Source organism: Pseudophryne corroboree, chromosome 7, assembly GCF_028390025.1.
Source record: "Pseudophryne corroboree isolate aPseCor3 chromosome 7, aPseCor3.hap2, whole genome shotgun sequence".
Lineage (NCBI taxonomy): Eukaryota > Metazoa > Chordata > Amphibia > Anura > Myobatrachidae > Pseudophryne > Pseudophryne corroboree.
Window position 1 is genome coordinate 57,107,695 of NC_086450.1, and position 17,509 is coordinate 57,125,203.

General features: G+C 43.6%; 1 protein-coding gene across 1 annotated transcript in view; it reads right to left on the reverse strand.

Moving 5' to 3' along the window:
• Nucleotides 1-17,509, reverse strand: part of LOC134944001 (uncharacterized) — a 129,218-nt gene that overhangs the window by 88,770 nt on the left and 22,939 nt on the right. The window contains exons 3-4 of the mRNA XM_063932546.1: nt 6,422-6,670; nt 5,230-5,244 (exon numbers count right to left, since the gene is read on the reverse strand). Of these exons, the coding sequence (XP_063788616.1) occupies nt 5,230-5,244; nt 6,422-6,670 (264 nt within the window). The remainder of the gene's footprint in view (nt 1-5,229; nt 5,245-6,421; nt 6,671-17,509) is intronic.

Consider the following 17,509-nt stretch of genomic DNA (forward strand, 5'->3'; position numbering starts at 1 on the left):
TAGTAGTACAGTAGAGTAGGCCATTGCTGTATCTTGCAGCTCTGTGTCACTGCAAGTATCTATTCCATATATGTGCTGCATTTTTGTGAGCAGTATATATAGTATTACAGTGCAGCATTTTGGTGACCAACAGTATATAGTTGTACAGTAGGCCATTGCTGTATCTTGCAGCTCTGTGTCACTGCAAGTATCCATTCCATATCTATGCTGCATTATTGTGAGCAGTATATAGTAGGACAGTGCAGCATTTTGGTGACCAGCAGTATACATATATAGTACAGTACAGTAGGCCATTGCTGTATCTTGAAGCTCTGTGTCACTGCAAGTATCCATTCCATATCTGTGCTGCATTTTTGTGAGCAGTATATATAGTATTACAGTGCAGCATTTTGGTGACCAACAGTATATAGTTGTACAGTACAGTAGGCCATTGCTGTATCTTGCAGCTCTGTGTCACTGCAAGTATCCATTCCATATCTGTGCTGCATATCCATATCTGTGCTGCATTTTTGTGAGCAGTATATATAGTATTACAGTGCAGCATTTTGGTGACCAACAGTATATAGTTGTACAGTACAGTAGGCCATTGCTGTATCTTGCAGCTCTGTGTCACTGCAAGTATCCATTCCATATCTGTGCTGCATTTTTGTGAGCAGTATGTATACTGTACTGTGCGATGTGTGTTATACACCTGGTGCTTATACATCCTGTAATCTGTACTGAGCGATGTGTGAGATACACCTGGGGATTATACATCCTATATACTGTACTGTGTGATGTGTGAGATACACCTGGGGATTATACACCCTATATTATTATTATTATTATCCTTTATTTATATGGCACCACAAGGGTTCTGCAGCGCCCAATTACAGAGTACATAAATAATTAAACAGGAAAACAGCAACTTACAGTTGATGACAGTATAGGATAAGTACAGGGTAAATACACATAGTTACATCAGCAGATGACACTGGAATAAGTATCAGGTGGCAGAAGACTGCTGGATGTGGTACAGGTGAAGATTATTAAAGTAGGACAAAGGATAAGCAAATGAGGGAAGAGGGCCCTGCTCGTGAGATCTTACAATCTAAAGGGGAGGGATAGACACACATGGGTGACACAGATGGGGTACATACTAGAGAACGTGGAACAGAGGGTTAGGATGAGATTTGGCTGGGTTTGGTGAAGAAGTGGACCCCCAGAAGGCACAAGTCAATACTTAACATTGCAACATTTTACTGGGCTATGCAGGAGAAAATTAAAAAATAGGGAAAAAAAAAAAAAAAAGAATCGATAACTTCTACCGCTTTCAAAAAGGTCAATGGAAGCTGAAATAATGGACAACTACCTCATGGAAGCCAGATACAGTATACCAAACAATATTTAGCAGAGTTAGGAATGAGTGCTTATGAAATACAGTAATATTTTGTCATAATATTTCAGAAACTGCATGGCTGGTCTCTTGCACTCTTTTGCTCTAGTACGCCACCTGCTTTAGGATTTATATTCAAAAACATTATGTCTCCATAATCCCAAAAACGTCAGTCTTCTTGGAAAGTGGTTTGTTCCTTTTTTAAGGAAAAGAGAACAAACGTTCTAAAACAACGGTTTCTCAATTTCTTTTTCCTCTGGGAAGGGATTGTGGATTCGCAGGAATATCTGAGCATTTCTGTAATCAGAAAGCAGCGACTTTCTACAAATGTTTACGAATAATTCCAGTGATTTTGTCATTTTCTTCCAGTGATTTGTACCAATAATACCATTGATTAGAATGAATAATTCCAGTGATTTTGTCATTTTCTTCCAGTGATTTGGACCAATAATACCATTGAGTAGAACGAATAATTCCTGTGATTTTGTCATTTTCTTCCAGTGATTTGGACCAATAATACCATTGATTAGAACAAATAATTCCTGTGATATTGAGGTGTTTGTGTCACTTAGCTTAGCCGTCCAGCGACCACAGTGCACCTCTTTTCCTCTTTTCTTTGCATCATGTGCTGTTTGGGTCCAATTTTTTGAAGTGCCATCCTGTCTGACACTGCAGAGCCACTCCTAGATGGGCCAGGTGTTTGTGCCGCCCTCTTGGGTCGCTTAGCTTAGTCATCCAGCGACCTCGGTGCAAATTTTAGGACTAATAATAGTATTGTGAGGTGTGAGGTGTTCAGAATAGACTGGAAGTAAGTGGAAATTGTGGTTATTGAGGTAAATAATACTATAGGATCAAAATTACCCCCAAATTCTATGATTTAAGCTGTTTTTGAGGGGTTTTTGAAAAAAAAACCACCCGAATCCAAAACACACCCGAATCCGACAAAAAATTTTCAGGGAGGTTTTGCCAAAACGCGTCCGAATCCAAAACACGGCCGCGGAACCGAATCCAAAACCAAAACACAAAACCCGAAAAATTTCCGGTGCACATCTCTACTTTAAACAAACCACAAAGCCGCTGTAGTGATACTCGGTGAGAGGACGTTGTCCAGGCTCATAGTTTCCAATGTCAAGTGGATAGCTAACAAAGGGGGTAATTCAGACGTCATCGTAGATGTGCTAAATTTAGCATATCTACGATCACTTTCACAGACATGCGGGGGGATGCCCAGCACAGGTCTAGTCCGCCCTGCATGTCTGACTCTCCCCCCCCCCCCTCCTGCACAGGTACAGGATCGCACGGCAGCAATGATTTTGTACCTGAAGAGTAGCTCCCTACCAGTGCAGCTCCTGCACGCTGGCAGGGAGCTACCCGTCGCTCTCCACATGATCCAAGCAAGCCTGAGTCCCGGACCACCCCCCAAAATGGCAGCCCAACGCCACCATCCCGCCCCCTCCCGCCCAGCAAACACTGATTGACAGGCAGAGGCGATCTCTGGGCTGAGATGCCAATCACATCTCTGGCATGTGCCGGCGCACTGCAGTGCCTGTGCATGTGCAGTTCAGACCTGATCGCCTGCTGTGCGAAAACGCATAGCAGTGATTAGGTCTGAATTAGGCCCAAAGTGAGCCTTTGATTTCTGTAACATCAGTGACTGCACCTGTTAACAAGCAAAAGCCTGGGGCAGATGTCCTCTCAAAGGTGTGTAGACGGCAACTTTTTATTGGTTGGTGCTGGGCAGGCAGCCGGGATCATAGCCTGCTGAAAAACACAGCACCAACAGCTCACTTCTATAGCTTGCTTCTATAGCTAGTCCCAGCATTGTATGGCAAAGAACAGAGTTTAAGACAGTAGCCAGGTACTGGAGCTTACCAGCACAGAATCGGAGCCAGCTGCGGGCAGACAGGTGGGTCAGAGACACTGCCCCGGAGGCCATCTGCTCTCTCACTGGAGCAGCACAGCGCTGACGGTAAAAACAAAACAAAAAATCCTGCTCCACTGTAACTCGTTGGTGCCCCCTCAAATCCTGCACCCGGGGCCCTCCCCTAGTTGCAACCCTGCCTGCCTATACCCATTGTGTCGCTAATACCTATACAGCATTCATGGACTTGATGCAGCAGGTTGTGGGTTGAGTCCTGAGTATGGCAGCATATTGAAATGTGTTATTTTATGAAGGGTATTGTGGCTGAATGGCGACAAGCTCTCAGGCTGACTACATGAATGTGAAAATCCATTTTCTTGCAGTTTTCTATAAATGTGTGTGTGTATATGTGTGTGTGTGTGTGTGTGTGTGTGTGTGTGTGTGTATATGTGTGTGTATATGTGTGTGTGTGTGTGTGTGTGTGTGTGTGTGTGTGTGTGTGTGTGTATTTATATGTGGGGAAGGGGCATCATAGCATAGGCTTTCTCTGGGATCAGTTTTGTCATTCCCCTTCTCCATGAGGCATGCGCCTTATGTCCCTGTTGGAAAAATGGGGGTGGGGAGCAGGGGCATCTCTAGAAAGGAAGGGACCCGAGTGCAGACTCTGTGTGTGGGCCCCCTCCTCTCCCATAGCCATCACCGCTGCTGCTAGCGCACTGAGCGCTGGAAACTCTGGCACAGTGCCAGAGTCTACAGTGCATGCGCAGGACTCCGAAAAATGGCTGCTGCGCCATTTTTTCAGAGTCTTGCGCATGCGCTGTAGATTCTGGCACTGTGCCAGAGTCTCTAGTGGTCAGTGTGCTAGAAGCAGCGGTGACGTATACGGGAAAGGAGGGGGCCCATACACGGTCAGCGATGGACGCCGGAAAGGTAAGTATAGGAGAAATGGGTGCAGTGTGTGCAGTGTGGGCCTCCCCTGGACTCAGGGGCCCGTGTGCACCGCACACATTGCACCCATTACAGATATGCCACTGGTGGAGAGGGACAAGGAGCATTCCGGATATGGGTTTTTTCCAGATAACAGAATACCTGTTATCCAGATGGTTGCCAGGGATTTGCATTGGGTCCGGAGCATCGGTGGGGGTCTCGGAGGTCCACGACGGGACTGGCACATTGGCAATGGGGTGCCAGGGGTCTGCAGTGTGTCCGGGGCGGGTCCAGGTAGCAGTGATGGTAAGGGTATGGCTACAAAGCCACTCCCCCACCTGTCTGTGATTGGCCGCCGGCTCCAGTGATGCCGGCCGTGTCATGACATCACTACAGGGCTGAAATATTCCGGTTTTCAGAATATTTCAGTTTTTGGGTATTCAGGTAACGGATACCCGACCTGTACTTGAGAGTTGGTTCGATTGGCTATTGCTAATACATTAATAATTTGTAAAACATATTTAGGGGGACATTTACTAAGCAGTGATAAGAGCAGAGAAGTGAGCCAATTGAGAAGTTGCCCCATCAACCAATCAGCAGCTCTGTATCATTTTATAGTATGCAAATTATAGATGTTACTTCAGTGCTGATTGGTTGCCATGGGCAACTTCTCCACTGGCTCACTTCTCCGCTTATATCACTGCTTAGTAAATGTCACCCTAAATCAGAAATAACTGCCGTGTGTTTGTGCCACCGCTCTGTTGCTTAGTTTAGCCAGCCAGGTGTGTTGGTGAACAATATTGTGAGCTGTGAGGTGGTCAAAATTGACTGGAAATGACTGTAAATAAATTTTACTGAGGTTAATAATACTGTAGGAACAAAAACAGGCCCAAATTTGGTGATTTCAGGAGTTTTTATGATTTAAAAAAAACTAAAGATCAAAAACCAAAACACGCAAGAGTTGTTTTGGCAAAACCAACTATAGATCCAAAACACGAAGGCGATACAGATCCAACACCAAAACCAATACACGGGGGTTAGCGCACATCTCTAATCCCGTTATCACTTTAACTCACATACCCTGAATTTTCTGATGGTCTCCAGTGGCTCAACTTGTCTTGTATTACAGCTCAGTTTATCTACATCTAAATGCCATTTCTTCCATCCAAACAAAAGGGAGGGATTGAATGTAAGGAATTTTGAACTGCTTTCAAAGCTTAAGGAAATTTATTATATGGCTTTTCATTACCCGACACATTCTTCGTTGATTATAAAAGATCTTGATTCTAGGATTTTCTCTGGACTCTTCTAAGGGCTGATTTCTACTCTCCACTATGAAAAACACCATCAAACCTAAAGGTACTTAGGCCTAGATTTATCAAGCATTGAAGATTGATAAATTGCACGGTGATAAAGTACCAGCCAATCAGCTCCTAACTGTCATGTCACAGGCTGTGTTTGGAAAATGACAGTTAGGAACTGATTGGTTGGTAGTTTATCTCTGTGCAATTTATCACTCTCCAAGGCTTGATAACTCTGGGCCTTAGATTGTTATATTCTCCAGCAATTGGAATTCCGGATATTCAATGGGGGGTATCCAATTACCCACGGCTGTTAAACCCAGGTAATTGTATCGCCGGGGCTATTCTATTAGTCCCAATGTGGCGGGTTAAACCCCCCCCTTGATGCCGGCACTTAACACGGATAATGCAAAGCATATTCCACGATAAGTGGCTGCTGGAGACACGACAACATATGGGATCTGGGACTTATCCCCTAGCCAATGTGTTTTCGCGCGATGTCGGGACCATTTTCGGCTGATGAAAACAGACCCTAATTTGATACTACAATCATCGGACATTAATCACGATATCCGTCCATTTTCACCCACCTAAAATGAATTGGATATAATTGGATACCCCCCAATATGGCCACATGGTGTTCCAGGACTTGCAACTACTGTTTTTGACCGTCCTGAGATGTGTTTATTTACTCTAATACATGTACAGTGAGCACTCTCTTTGCTTTGCGTGATTTCTTCCCTACATGTCTTCAGTGTGTAAATGAGTTCAACTATAAATGATAAATACCTTAATGTTTTGCACTTTTTATCTACTGTACTCATCTGTTTTTGAGCAGTATATGCCCAAATAAGCTATTCTGCGCAGTAAATTGGAGCCTGATGTATCAAGTTGCTGTTTCTACGTTTTTGTTTGCCATATATGCTACAAAAACCTGCATACAATTTTTGGCATCACATAATGTTCATGAAACATACAAAGCATAGTCTCACCTCTTCAAAAATGTTTGTTAGTTTCTCTGAACAATTTTTATATTGTAAGGCAAACTTTGGAATAAAAGAGTGCAATGCCAGACAGCCTCTTTTCTTAAGTACACGATTTACTTCTAAAATGAATTGATCTGCAGGGAACCAATGAACAGCAAGATCTGCATTAATCAGATCCACAGAGGCATCTTCCAAAGGCATCTTCTCAGCTGGGGAAATCCTGTAAAGAAAAGTCACAAATGGTTAATTTTAGTACAGTCAGATCAAAGTCAGATTTAGAGGGGGACGCAGTGGATTCTGTACCTCGGGACCCCCACTGCCTGGGGTCCCCCAGCTGGAGCAAACTGACATCACTAGCTCTCCCTTTTGTCCAGCAGCAGATCCAGGCAGACAGCATTTGAGTAGGACAGTATGCATTGCAGGCAGAGACACAGGAGTATCAGGTTTCATAAGCTACCGAGGGAGCTTCCAGGCCAGAGGAGAGATAGGAGAAGGGAGAGAGCTATATGTGACCCAGGGATCCCAGCTTCTCCTCCTCCCCACCTGAGTATCTAGATCCTGTGTAACCTGTTATCTAATGAGAGCATTCAGGTCTAGAGAGATAGACGCACACACAAACATACACACACACACACACACACACACACACACATACACACACACACACACACACAGTTCACCTGAGTCCTATCCCAGTGTGTAAGTAGTACAGAGGCGGTTGCTATTCTTGCATGTGACAAGATAAATTATAGATTGTATTTTTCTATGTGTACTTTAAGGTTGTTTAAGTTGTATTTGTGTATCTGAGTATCAGATATTTTCTGTCTAAAGTCGCATTGCACTAAACTGTAACAACCAGCTCTTAGTTTTAGAGAATATCCATGATGGACAGAGAGATGACAATGGATACACAAACTTAAAAGGTTTAGTGAACACAATTGGTGAGAACAAAATATTTGCACAGCTACAGTACACGCACAAAGGTTTGCTCTGACAATGTCACAACTACTGTAGCATTAGATTTTAAATCCAATATCTCTGCCTCATGACATTGTTGTGAATTGTCTCAAATAGGACAAAAACAGTTAAAACTTTAACTTTAACCAATAGATGGCAATAGAGTCACATCTTGATACAGTGGTTCACAAACTTTTTTAATCACGGCGTACTAGAGTAGCAGACTTTTTTTCACAGCACCCCTAGGCCAAACTTTTGTTATTGTCAAATTAAGAAAAAAATATTAAATTAACTAAATTGTGTTTATATGTCATCCTCAGGTTCAGTTATATGGTGAGGAACAGCATTTGCTTCTGTTTGTCGGCGTATTTTATGATTGGAAGTTCCAATCATAAAATACGCGGACAAACAGAAGAAAATGCTGTTCCTCACCATATAACTGAACCTGGGGATGACATATAAACACAATTTAGGGTCACAAAGTCGACAGGGTCACAAGGTCGACATAGACAAAAGGTAAAAAAGTCAAAAGATAGTCAAAAGGTCGACAGACGGCGGTTCCGGCCTCATGCTGTAAAGACGCAATATAGCTGAGCTCCAGAGATTCCCGACCCGGCATCGCTATAACGACTGATTTATCAGTCTCCAAGAGCCGATATCCTCCCCACCACCTCGGCGGATCCTTCCCGCACGTTCCCGCTGACATCTGTCAGCCCAGACAAGCCGCACTCCATCTACGGGACTTCCCCCGCCAGGCGGCACGCCGCTGCAGTGACCCTCTCGGAGCTCCAGACCGAGCACCACGATCCGCAGAGCTTCGTTCACCCTCGTGACCCACCTCCGGCAGAACACATCAAGGACGGGCACTGCTCCTACCCGCCTCGTGACTTCTGACTGCCCCGACAAGCCGCACTTCCGTTACGGGTCTCCCCCGCCAGCCAGCAATCCGCTGCAGTGACTCTCTCGGAGCTTCAGACCGAGCGCCACAATCTGTAGCGCTCCGTTCACCCGCGTGATCTACCTCCGGCAGGACACATTAAGGACGGGCACAGCTCCTAGCCGCCTTGTATCTTCTGACTGCTCCGACAAGCCGCACTCCCGCTACGGGGCCCCCCCGCCAGCCAGCACGCCGCTGCAGTGACACCCTCGGAGCTCCAGACCGAACGCCACGATCTGTAGCGCTCTGCTCACCCCCGTGAAACATCGCCGGCAGGACACACCGAGGGCGAGCATTGCTTCTAGACGCCTCGAGATCATAACAACCACGCCACGGAGACTCTCACTACGCTGCTTCTCCTTAATGCTGCAGGGCTCACCTAGCCTATTCACTAGCCATATTAGCTGCACTCATAGAGCTACCAACTGCAAAGTCAGAGCTCCACACTCAGGAGTCCCTCGGCTGTAAGCTGTTATTATTATTATTTTTCAGCCTTTCACAAATCACCACAGCGGGTGAAGCACAGCACGATCCACATAACAATCCACTCCCTTTCAGAGCATCCTCTAGCTTAACCCTTGATTTAAGAGCAATTTCTGCTGTTCCCATATCAGCTTTTACAAACAGTCTTCTCCATACGCCATTCAGCTTCCTTATATATTGCAGGGGAAAAATACTTGCTGAACTTTCCCCTCCTTCTTCTGTCAATGGACCGTTTTCTTTCTCCCAATCCTGCAGCCTCCGCATCACCCTCCTCCCTCCCAGTCAGACAAGAGAAAAGAAGAGCTAATTCCACTATGGCTCCTGGCATTACTACTTCATCTCCAGCCCCCAAAAAATTAATTGCATCGCAATCCCCTTCACGTAACATCCCATCCAGCAGATCCTCTGACTCACCTATCACATATGCGGATCTGACAGAAGCCATCACCCAGGCTGTATCTCCACTGTTGTCTAAAGCAGTCTCAGATATTTCTCTACAACTGCAACATCTCTCGCATAAAGTCTCTGTTAACGAAAATAGAATCGGTGGTCTATGTCATGATATGGCCGATGTCCAGGGCTGTGTCAAACGTCTTGAAAAAGAAAACTACCAATTGTGGATGAAGCTAGACGACGCAGAAAACAGGTCCAGAAGAAATAATATAAGGCTGGTAGGCCTTCCGGAATCTGTTAAAGGAGAGGATCTTTCTCATTTTGTCCAGGTGACACTTCCTACCCTCCTTGGTATTGCTGACTCCTGCAGAGACCTAGTGGTTGAGCGTGTACACCGTGTGGGTCCTCTGCCTCGCTCTGCTGAAGGCCGACCTAGGGTTACCCTATTCAGATGCCTCAATTACCTTCACAAAGTTGCCATATGGACTGCGTCTAGAAAGATTCGTTCCCTACAATGGGAAAACAACCGTCTACTTATTTTTCAAGACTTTTCTGCCGAATTATCAAGAGCTAGGAAAGCCTTTAACCCAATTTGTTCAAAGCTAGTATCCGCCAAGCGTAAGTTCTCCTTACTCTACCCAGCGAAACTCCGACTCTACGATGGAGACAAACACCTGGATTTCTCCACACCAGAAGACGCAGCGTCCTACCTTCAAGAGGGGCTTACAGAAACACACGATGACATCGCAGATGCCGCCCCTACTCCTGACACTTGATCTTCAGGTCCTCCTCATAATTTTGTAACATTAAGGTTCCCCCCCTCCATTTGATCTTGTTTAATTCACTTAAATTAAATTAGAAAAGTTTAATCCTGCATTAAACCTTGTGATAATCCTCAATATGTCGATCAGTTTCCTCTATAATCCTAGATTCATTGTAGAATCCTACATATCATTTAAATGTAAAGCCATCACCAAAATCGATTCTTATTTTGAGTCTACCATGCTATCCATATTTGATTATCACAATTTTTATGCCTATTGATGTTTAACTTAAATAAGAATACTTCTCATTATTTCCTATGCCTACTGTCACATATCTTAGACTAGCTCTACCAGACCATATAGTGTAGCTTTTCCCCAGATGCCGATGTCGGGAAATCATATGGAGCATTGACCCGGACCAGTTGCTATGTTTAGAATAATTTTAATTGTTATTTTAAATTCTTGGCCCGGAAGTTTGTTTGCTTGCCAAACGTTAACCAAGTTTTTCTGTATATGTCCATTTTCTCCCTATGTCCCTCCCCCCCCTATCCCCGTTTCCTATTCCCCCTATCGGATCCGATCATTTGGAATATGGTTGATTTTTAGATTTTCCCTACTCTCATGGTTATTTAAATGTCTGACCTAAAAATTTGTACTCTGAATGTTGGTGGAATTAATTCCCCGGCTAAACGTCGCAAAATCCTCATGTATTTATCCAAATTGAATATAAATATAGCATTTCTTCAAGAAACTCATTTGTCTCTCCAGGAATCCATGAAATTACAGATGTCACACTGGTCCCTCATAGCGGCAGCCCCATTTAACTCTAAATCTAGAGGCGTTGTTCTCTTAGCAAAACGTAATCTTAACATTACAATAATGTCCTCAGACATAGACCCTAATGGCCGATACTTAATCGTCAATCTCACTATTGACTCACAAATTATGGCTCTTTGCAATATCTACGCTCCAACTACGTACAAAAAATCCTTCTTCCAGATGTTAATAGCTAAACTGACACCATTTTCTAATGATAACCTTATTGTTTGTGGTGACTTCAATTTAGTTTCTTCTAGTTATTTAGACCGCTCCAACACTTCTAGAAACCCCCAACTCCTTCCTAAACTTGGTATTCCTGCCTTTTCTGAGATCCTACAACTAATCGATATATGGCGCGCTCTTAACCCCATAGAAAAAGAATATTCGTGCCACTCTTCCGCTCACGATACATTTTCTAGAATCGATTATGTTTTTATTTCCCAACAGCTTTTCCCCTCAGTTACAGACACAGCCATTGAACCTATTGCTATCTCTGATCACGCCTTAGTTTGGTTCTCTATCACTTTACGTCCCTCTCACTCCCTAACCCCTCAATGGAGATTTCCCTCTCACCTTTCTAACTCTACAAAATTCTGTGATTCCCTACAAGCGTCCTGGGACTCCTTTTACTTCACAAATGAACAACACTCAACATTAGACCCCTCTTTGTTCTGGCAAGCCGCCAAAACGGTCCCTAGGGGCAATATCATTTCATATTCCTCGGCCTTAAGGAAGAAATATGCTAATTCCTATATAGATTTACAACGTGCTCTCTCCACAGCCTTTCAAACTTTCAAATCCCATCCCTCCCAGTCTAATAAATCTTCATATTTAATTATAAAACTCCAGTCTAACGAATTTCTTTCCCTGATGGGCGACAAATATAAATTTAAAGTTGATTACCGGTTTCACAAGTTTGGAAATAAGACAGGCAAACTTCTCACAAATTTGTTGAAAGGTTCCTCTCCTCCCATGCTAGTACATCCACTGAAACTCCCTGATGGGTCCTTAACTAATGACCCCCAATCCATAGCATCTATCATGAAGTCATTTTATGAAACATTGTATTCCGGCCAATCTCCCCCCTCTGATGAGCTCTCTCAACCTTGGTCCTTTCCACTCTTACCCCAAATTCCTTCCGAATTTCTCGTTTCTTTAACCAAACCCATTACTCTGGAAGAAGTTCGTACAACTATCAACCACTTGAAACCTAATAAAGCTCCAGGTCCGGATGGCTACTCTAATGAGTTCTATAAACTACTAATTGACAAAATTGATAAACACCTGTTGGCATTGTTTAACTCAATAATTTTTTCAAACTCCATTCCCCTATATTTTAATAGTGCCACAATCAAAGTTCTTCTGAAACCAGGACGAGACCCTTCCCTTCCAAGCTCCTACCGCCCAATTTCTCTGTTAAATTCAGACTATAAAATTTTTACAAAAATATTAGCTGACCGTCTAAAATTTTCCCTCCCTCACATAATTCATCCAGACCAATCCGGGTTTATCTGGGGCCGCCATTCTGTGACAAATGTCCGTAAAGTACTTTCCGTAATACAACACTTAAAATTGCACCCCACATCAATAGATAACATTGTATTGGCCCTAGATGCAGAAAAGGCTTTTGACCTCTTGGAATGGCCACACCTTTTTAGATCCATGCGACTTTTTGGTTATCCCTCAACCTTTATTTCGATTCTTCAATCCCTTTACGCCTCTCCATCCTCACAGCTTTACTGTAATGGATACTTATCTGCTCCCTTCACAATTTCTCGAGGTACCCGTCAGGGCTGTCCCCTTTCTCCTCTACTCTTCGCCATTGCCATTGAACCAATGGCAATCTCTATCAGAAACTCCCCAGACATTCATGGCATCCAAGTCGGAAATATCCCATTAAAACTTGCTTGATATGCGGATGACCTATTACTTTTTCTGTCTAACCTTTCTACTTCTATACCTAATTTATTTTCACTTATTGCTAATTTTGGCGCTCAAGCGGGTTTTAAGATAAACATGAATAAGTCGGAAATCCTACAATTAGAAGGCCCTAGTATCCTCACTCAAATTCCCTCAGATCCTCCCCTCTCATCTTTACTCAAAACAGAAATCAAATATTTAGGCATACGTATTCCCTCAGATCTCTCCTCTCTATATAAGCTAAACTTTACTTCGACCCTCGGCAAAATTTCCTCATTATATGACTCATGGCTAAATCTCCCATTATCTGTCATAGGGAGAATAGCAGTAGTTAAAAGCATAATTTTTCCCAAAATTTTCTACATGCTACAAATGCTACCAATTGGTCTTTCTATTTCTGACTTGAAACGATTTGATCAGATCACCTCTCGATTTATATGGCAAAACAAACGCCCCCGAATTGCTCTACACAAATTACAAACTCACAAATCTCACGGAGGTATGTCCCTTCCAAACCTAAAGCTATATACTCTAGCGACTCATTTCAGATATATTTCAGACTGGCTTCTTGCTAATTCTACTTACACCTCATCTTCTTTAGACTCCGCTCTTTTCAGTCCGTACTCTCCAAGTGCCCTTCTTCACTCCAAAAAATCCGAAATACCCTCTAATATTTTGCACCATATTATGTTTCAGGACACTTATTCGTCTTGGATCACCATTAATACAAAATTAACAAGAAACCCGTCTTCTTCCCCTTATAATACACTTTGGGGTAATCCATCATTCCACCCTTCGCTATCCAACCCTATTTTTCACACTTGGAGAGATAAAGGCCTTTCACTTACATCACAGGTTTTTGATCCAGGAGGTCAAATTCTGGCTTTCTCTACACTTCAATCTCAGTTCTCCCTACACACCTCTAACTTCTTCATGTACTTACAATCACGGCACTACGTCTTTTCTCTGGATCCAAAAACTAGATACCTAAACTCAATTGATCCCATTAACTCACTGTTACCACTATTAAATTCTTCCCCCTATCGTATTAAATTTATTTATACTCTATTGTTACCGTCCTCCAACACAAAATCATGGCAATCACTGACATTAACTTGGCAGAACGATATCCATGACATTGACTCCCCTTCGATTCTCACTAAACACAGCTCTAAAATCATGAAATACCTGAAATCCTCCTACTTACAGGAAGTCCATTGGAAAACAATAAATAGAGCTTACATATCCCCCGCTCAAAGAAGTCATATGATCCCAGATACATCAGGCTCCTGTCTTAAATGTCATTACTATCACGCTAATTTTTTCCACTGTTTCTGGGATTGTGGGAAAATAAAACGCTTCTGGAATAAAATAATTGCATACCTAAATTCTTTATTTTCCACTCATATATTCCCTGACCCTTTAGCCTGTCTATGTGCAAATTTTAAGAACTGGCTCCCTAACAGTGATCTCTCCCCCTTTATTCCGTTGCTAGCTACCATTGTAACACTTGCAAAGAAAATTATTCTTACTCATTGGATCACCTCCTCCTCTCCCTCCCTGCAAGAACTGAAGTTGAAACTCCTACAGCTACTTTATTTTGATAGAAACAGTACCTTTCCCGATGTGGATAGACATGTGGACAGATTTTATGCTAAATGGTCCCCATTCATACATTCTTTAGACGCGCCTACCCGAGACAGAATTATGAAAGTGTACGAAAATACAGACTGGCATCATTTACGTATTATTGCAAAATCCTAATTCCACTCAACATTGGTCTACTAACTAATACTGTTTAGGTGATTACAAACCACTCCAAACCTCTCCTGACAATAGAGATCGGACCCCCCTCCCCCCTCCCCTCCTCCCTCCTTCCCTCCCCCATCCATTCATTGTTTTCCTCTCTTTTCTTAATTTTTCCTTTTCTTTTATCCTTTCAAAATTATTTCTTGTTATATGTAATCGTCCTAGTTTTGCACGGACAAGCATTATCAGATCCTCAATTTGTAATCCAGTCTGCACTACTTCTGTTGTTGTTTCCCTTCAAATTATTACACAGTACTTGGAAACGTTTTTCTTGTTAAAAGTCCCTGTACTGCTATGTATGTATTTGACGATGTATCTTTTGATTGTTGGCTTCTTTATCTTCAAACAATAAAAAATTGTATTTAAAAAAAAGGTCGACAGACGAAAGGTCAACATGGTCCAAAGATCAACACACAAAAATTTGGTGTTATTTTGTGTTTTCAATATTCTTTACTCCAATTTGTTGAAATGCATCCCGTCGCGGGCTCGCTTCCCTCACCACGCTTTGGGCTTGGTGGTTTGCTCCACTACACTCACCACAAGATGATAACGGTACAGGATGTAGTTCATATGATGGTGCTCCGGATTCCAGCGGTCAGCATGCCGACGTCGGAATTCCGAATGCGCAAAATGCCTTTGTGGCAAGCGCAGCGAGCCAACAAGCCAACAGTGGGCTTTGTTGTGCTTGCACCCCCCTGCCGGCATTCTGCTGCTGGAATCCTAGTGTCGGTATGCTGACTGGTGGGATCCTGGCATACCATACCCAACCCAATGGAACTAGTTTGTGGCATGGATTGTATATTTGATGAAATGCGTTCGCGTACCACACTTTGGGCTCGCTTGCCACAAGGTTATTAAAGGTAATAGTTTGTGACAAGCATAGTAAATGCAGCAAAAAATAGGATTTTAATACCTACCGGTAAGTCCTTTTCTCTTAGTCCGTAGAGGATGCTGGGGACTCCAAAAGGACCATGGGGTATAGACGGGATCCGCAGGAGACATGGGCACTTTAAGACTTTAAATGGGTGTGAACTGGCTCCTTCCTCTATGCCCCTCCTCCAGACCTCAGTTATAGGAACTGTGCCCAAGGAGACGGACATTTCGAGGAAAAGTATTTTTGTTAACCAAGGGTGAGATACATACCAGCTCACACCACAACACACCGTATAACATGGCATTTAATTAAAACCAGTTAACAGCATGAACCAAAAAATCAGCAACAGGCTGATCGAAACCAAAACACAACCTTTGTGTAACAAAAGCAATAACTATGAACAAGTACTGCAGGTAGAGTCCGCGCTGGGACGGGCGCCCAGCATCCTCTATGGACTAAGAGAAAAGGATTTACCGGTAGGTATTAAAATCCTATTTTCTCCTTCATCCTAGAGGATGCTTGGGACTCCAAAAACACCATGGGGTTTATACCAAAGCTCCAGACCGGGCGGGAGAGTGCGGATGACTCTGCAGCACCGATTGAGCAAACATGAGGTCCTCATCAGCCAGGGTATCAAACTTGTAGAATTTTGCAAAAGTGTTTGAACCCAACCAAGTAGCTGCTCAGCAAAGTTGTAGCGCCGAGACTCCCCGGGCAGCCGCCCAAGATGAGCCCACCTTCCTGGTAGAATAGGACTTCACTAATTTCGGTAATGGCAATCCAGCCGTAGAATGAGCATGCTGAATCGCATTAAAGATCCAGCGTGCAATAGTCTGCTTAGAAGCAGGAGCCCCAATCTTGTTGGAAGCGTACAGGACAAACAGAACCTCCGTTTCCTAATACGAGCCGTTCTGGCTACATAAATTTTCAAAGCTCTGACCACATCGAGAGACTTTAAATCAGCCAAGGCTTCAGTAGCCACAGGTACCACAATAGGTTGGTTCATGTGAAACGAAGAAACCACCTTTGGTAGAAATTGTTGATGAGTTCTCAACTCCACTCTATCCTCGTGGAAAATCAAATAGGGGCTTTTGTGAGACAAAGCCGACAATTCTGACACCCGCCTTGCAGACGCCAAGGCCAATAGCATGACCACTTTCCAAGTGAGAAATTTCAACTCAACCGTTTGTAAAGGTTCAAACCAATGTGACATAAGGAACTGTAACACCACGTTAATATCCCATGATGCCACTGGGGGCACAAATGGAGGTTGGATGTGCAGCATGCCTTTCACAAAAGTCTGTACTTCTGGACGCAAGGCCAATTCCCTTTGAAAGAAAATTGATAAGGCCGAAATCTGCACTTTACTGGAGCTTAACTTCAGGCCCGCATCCACACCTACTTGTAAAAAATGGAGAAACCGACTCAGCTGAAATTCTTCCGTAGGAGCCTTCTTGGATTCACACCAAGACACATATTTTCTCCAAATACGGTGGTAATGCTTCGCCGTTACCTCCTTCCTAGCTTTCAGTAGAGTGGGGATGGCCTCACCGGGAATACCCTTTCGCACTAGGATTTTGCGTTCACTGCCATGCCGTCAAACGCAACTGTGGTAAGTCTTGGAACATGCACGGCCCTTGCTGTAACAGATCCTCTCTTAGAGAAAGAGGCCAGGGATCTTCTATGAGTAATTCCTGAAGATCCGGATACCAGGCCCTCCGTGGCCAATCTGGAACAATGAGTATCACCTGAACCCTTGTTCTTCTTATGATCCGTATCACCTTTGGGATGAGTGGAAGTGGAGGGAACACATAGACCGACTGATACACTCACGGTGTCACTAGGGCATCCACTGCTACTGCTTGAGGTCCCTCGACCTGGAACAATATGTCTGAAGTTTCTTGTTGAGGCGAGACGCCATCATGTCTATTTGAGGAATTCCCCAACTACTTATCACTTCTGCAAAGACTTCTTGATGAAGACCCCACTCTCCTGGATGGAGATCGTGTCTGCTGAGGAAGTCTGCTTCCCAGTTGTCCACGCCTGGAATGAAGACCGCCGACAGAGCGCTTGCCTGTTTTTCTGCCCAGCAAAGAACTTTTG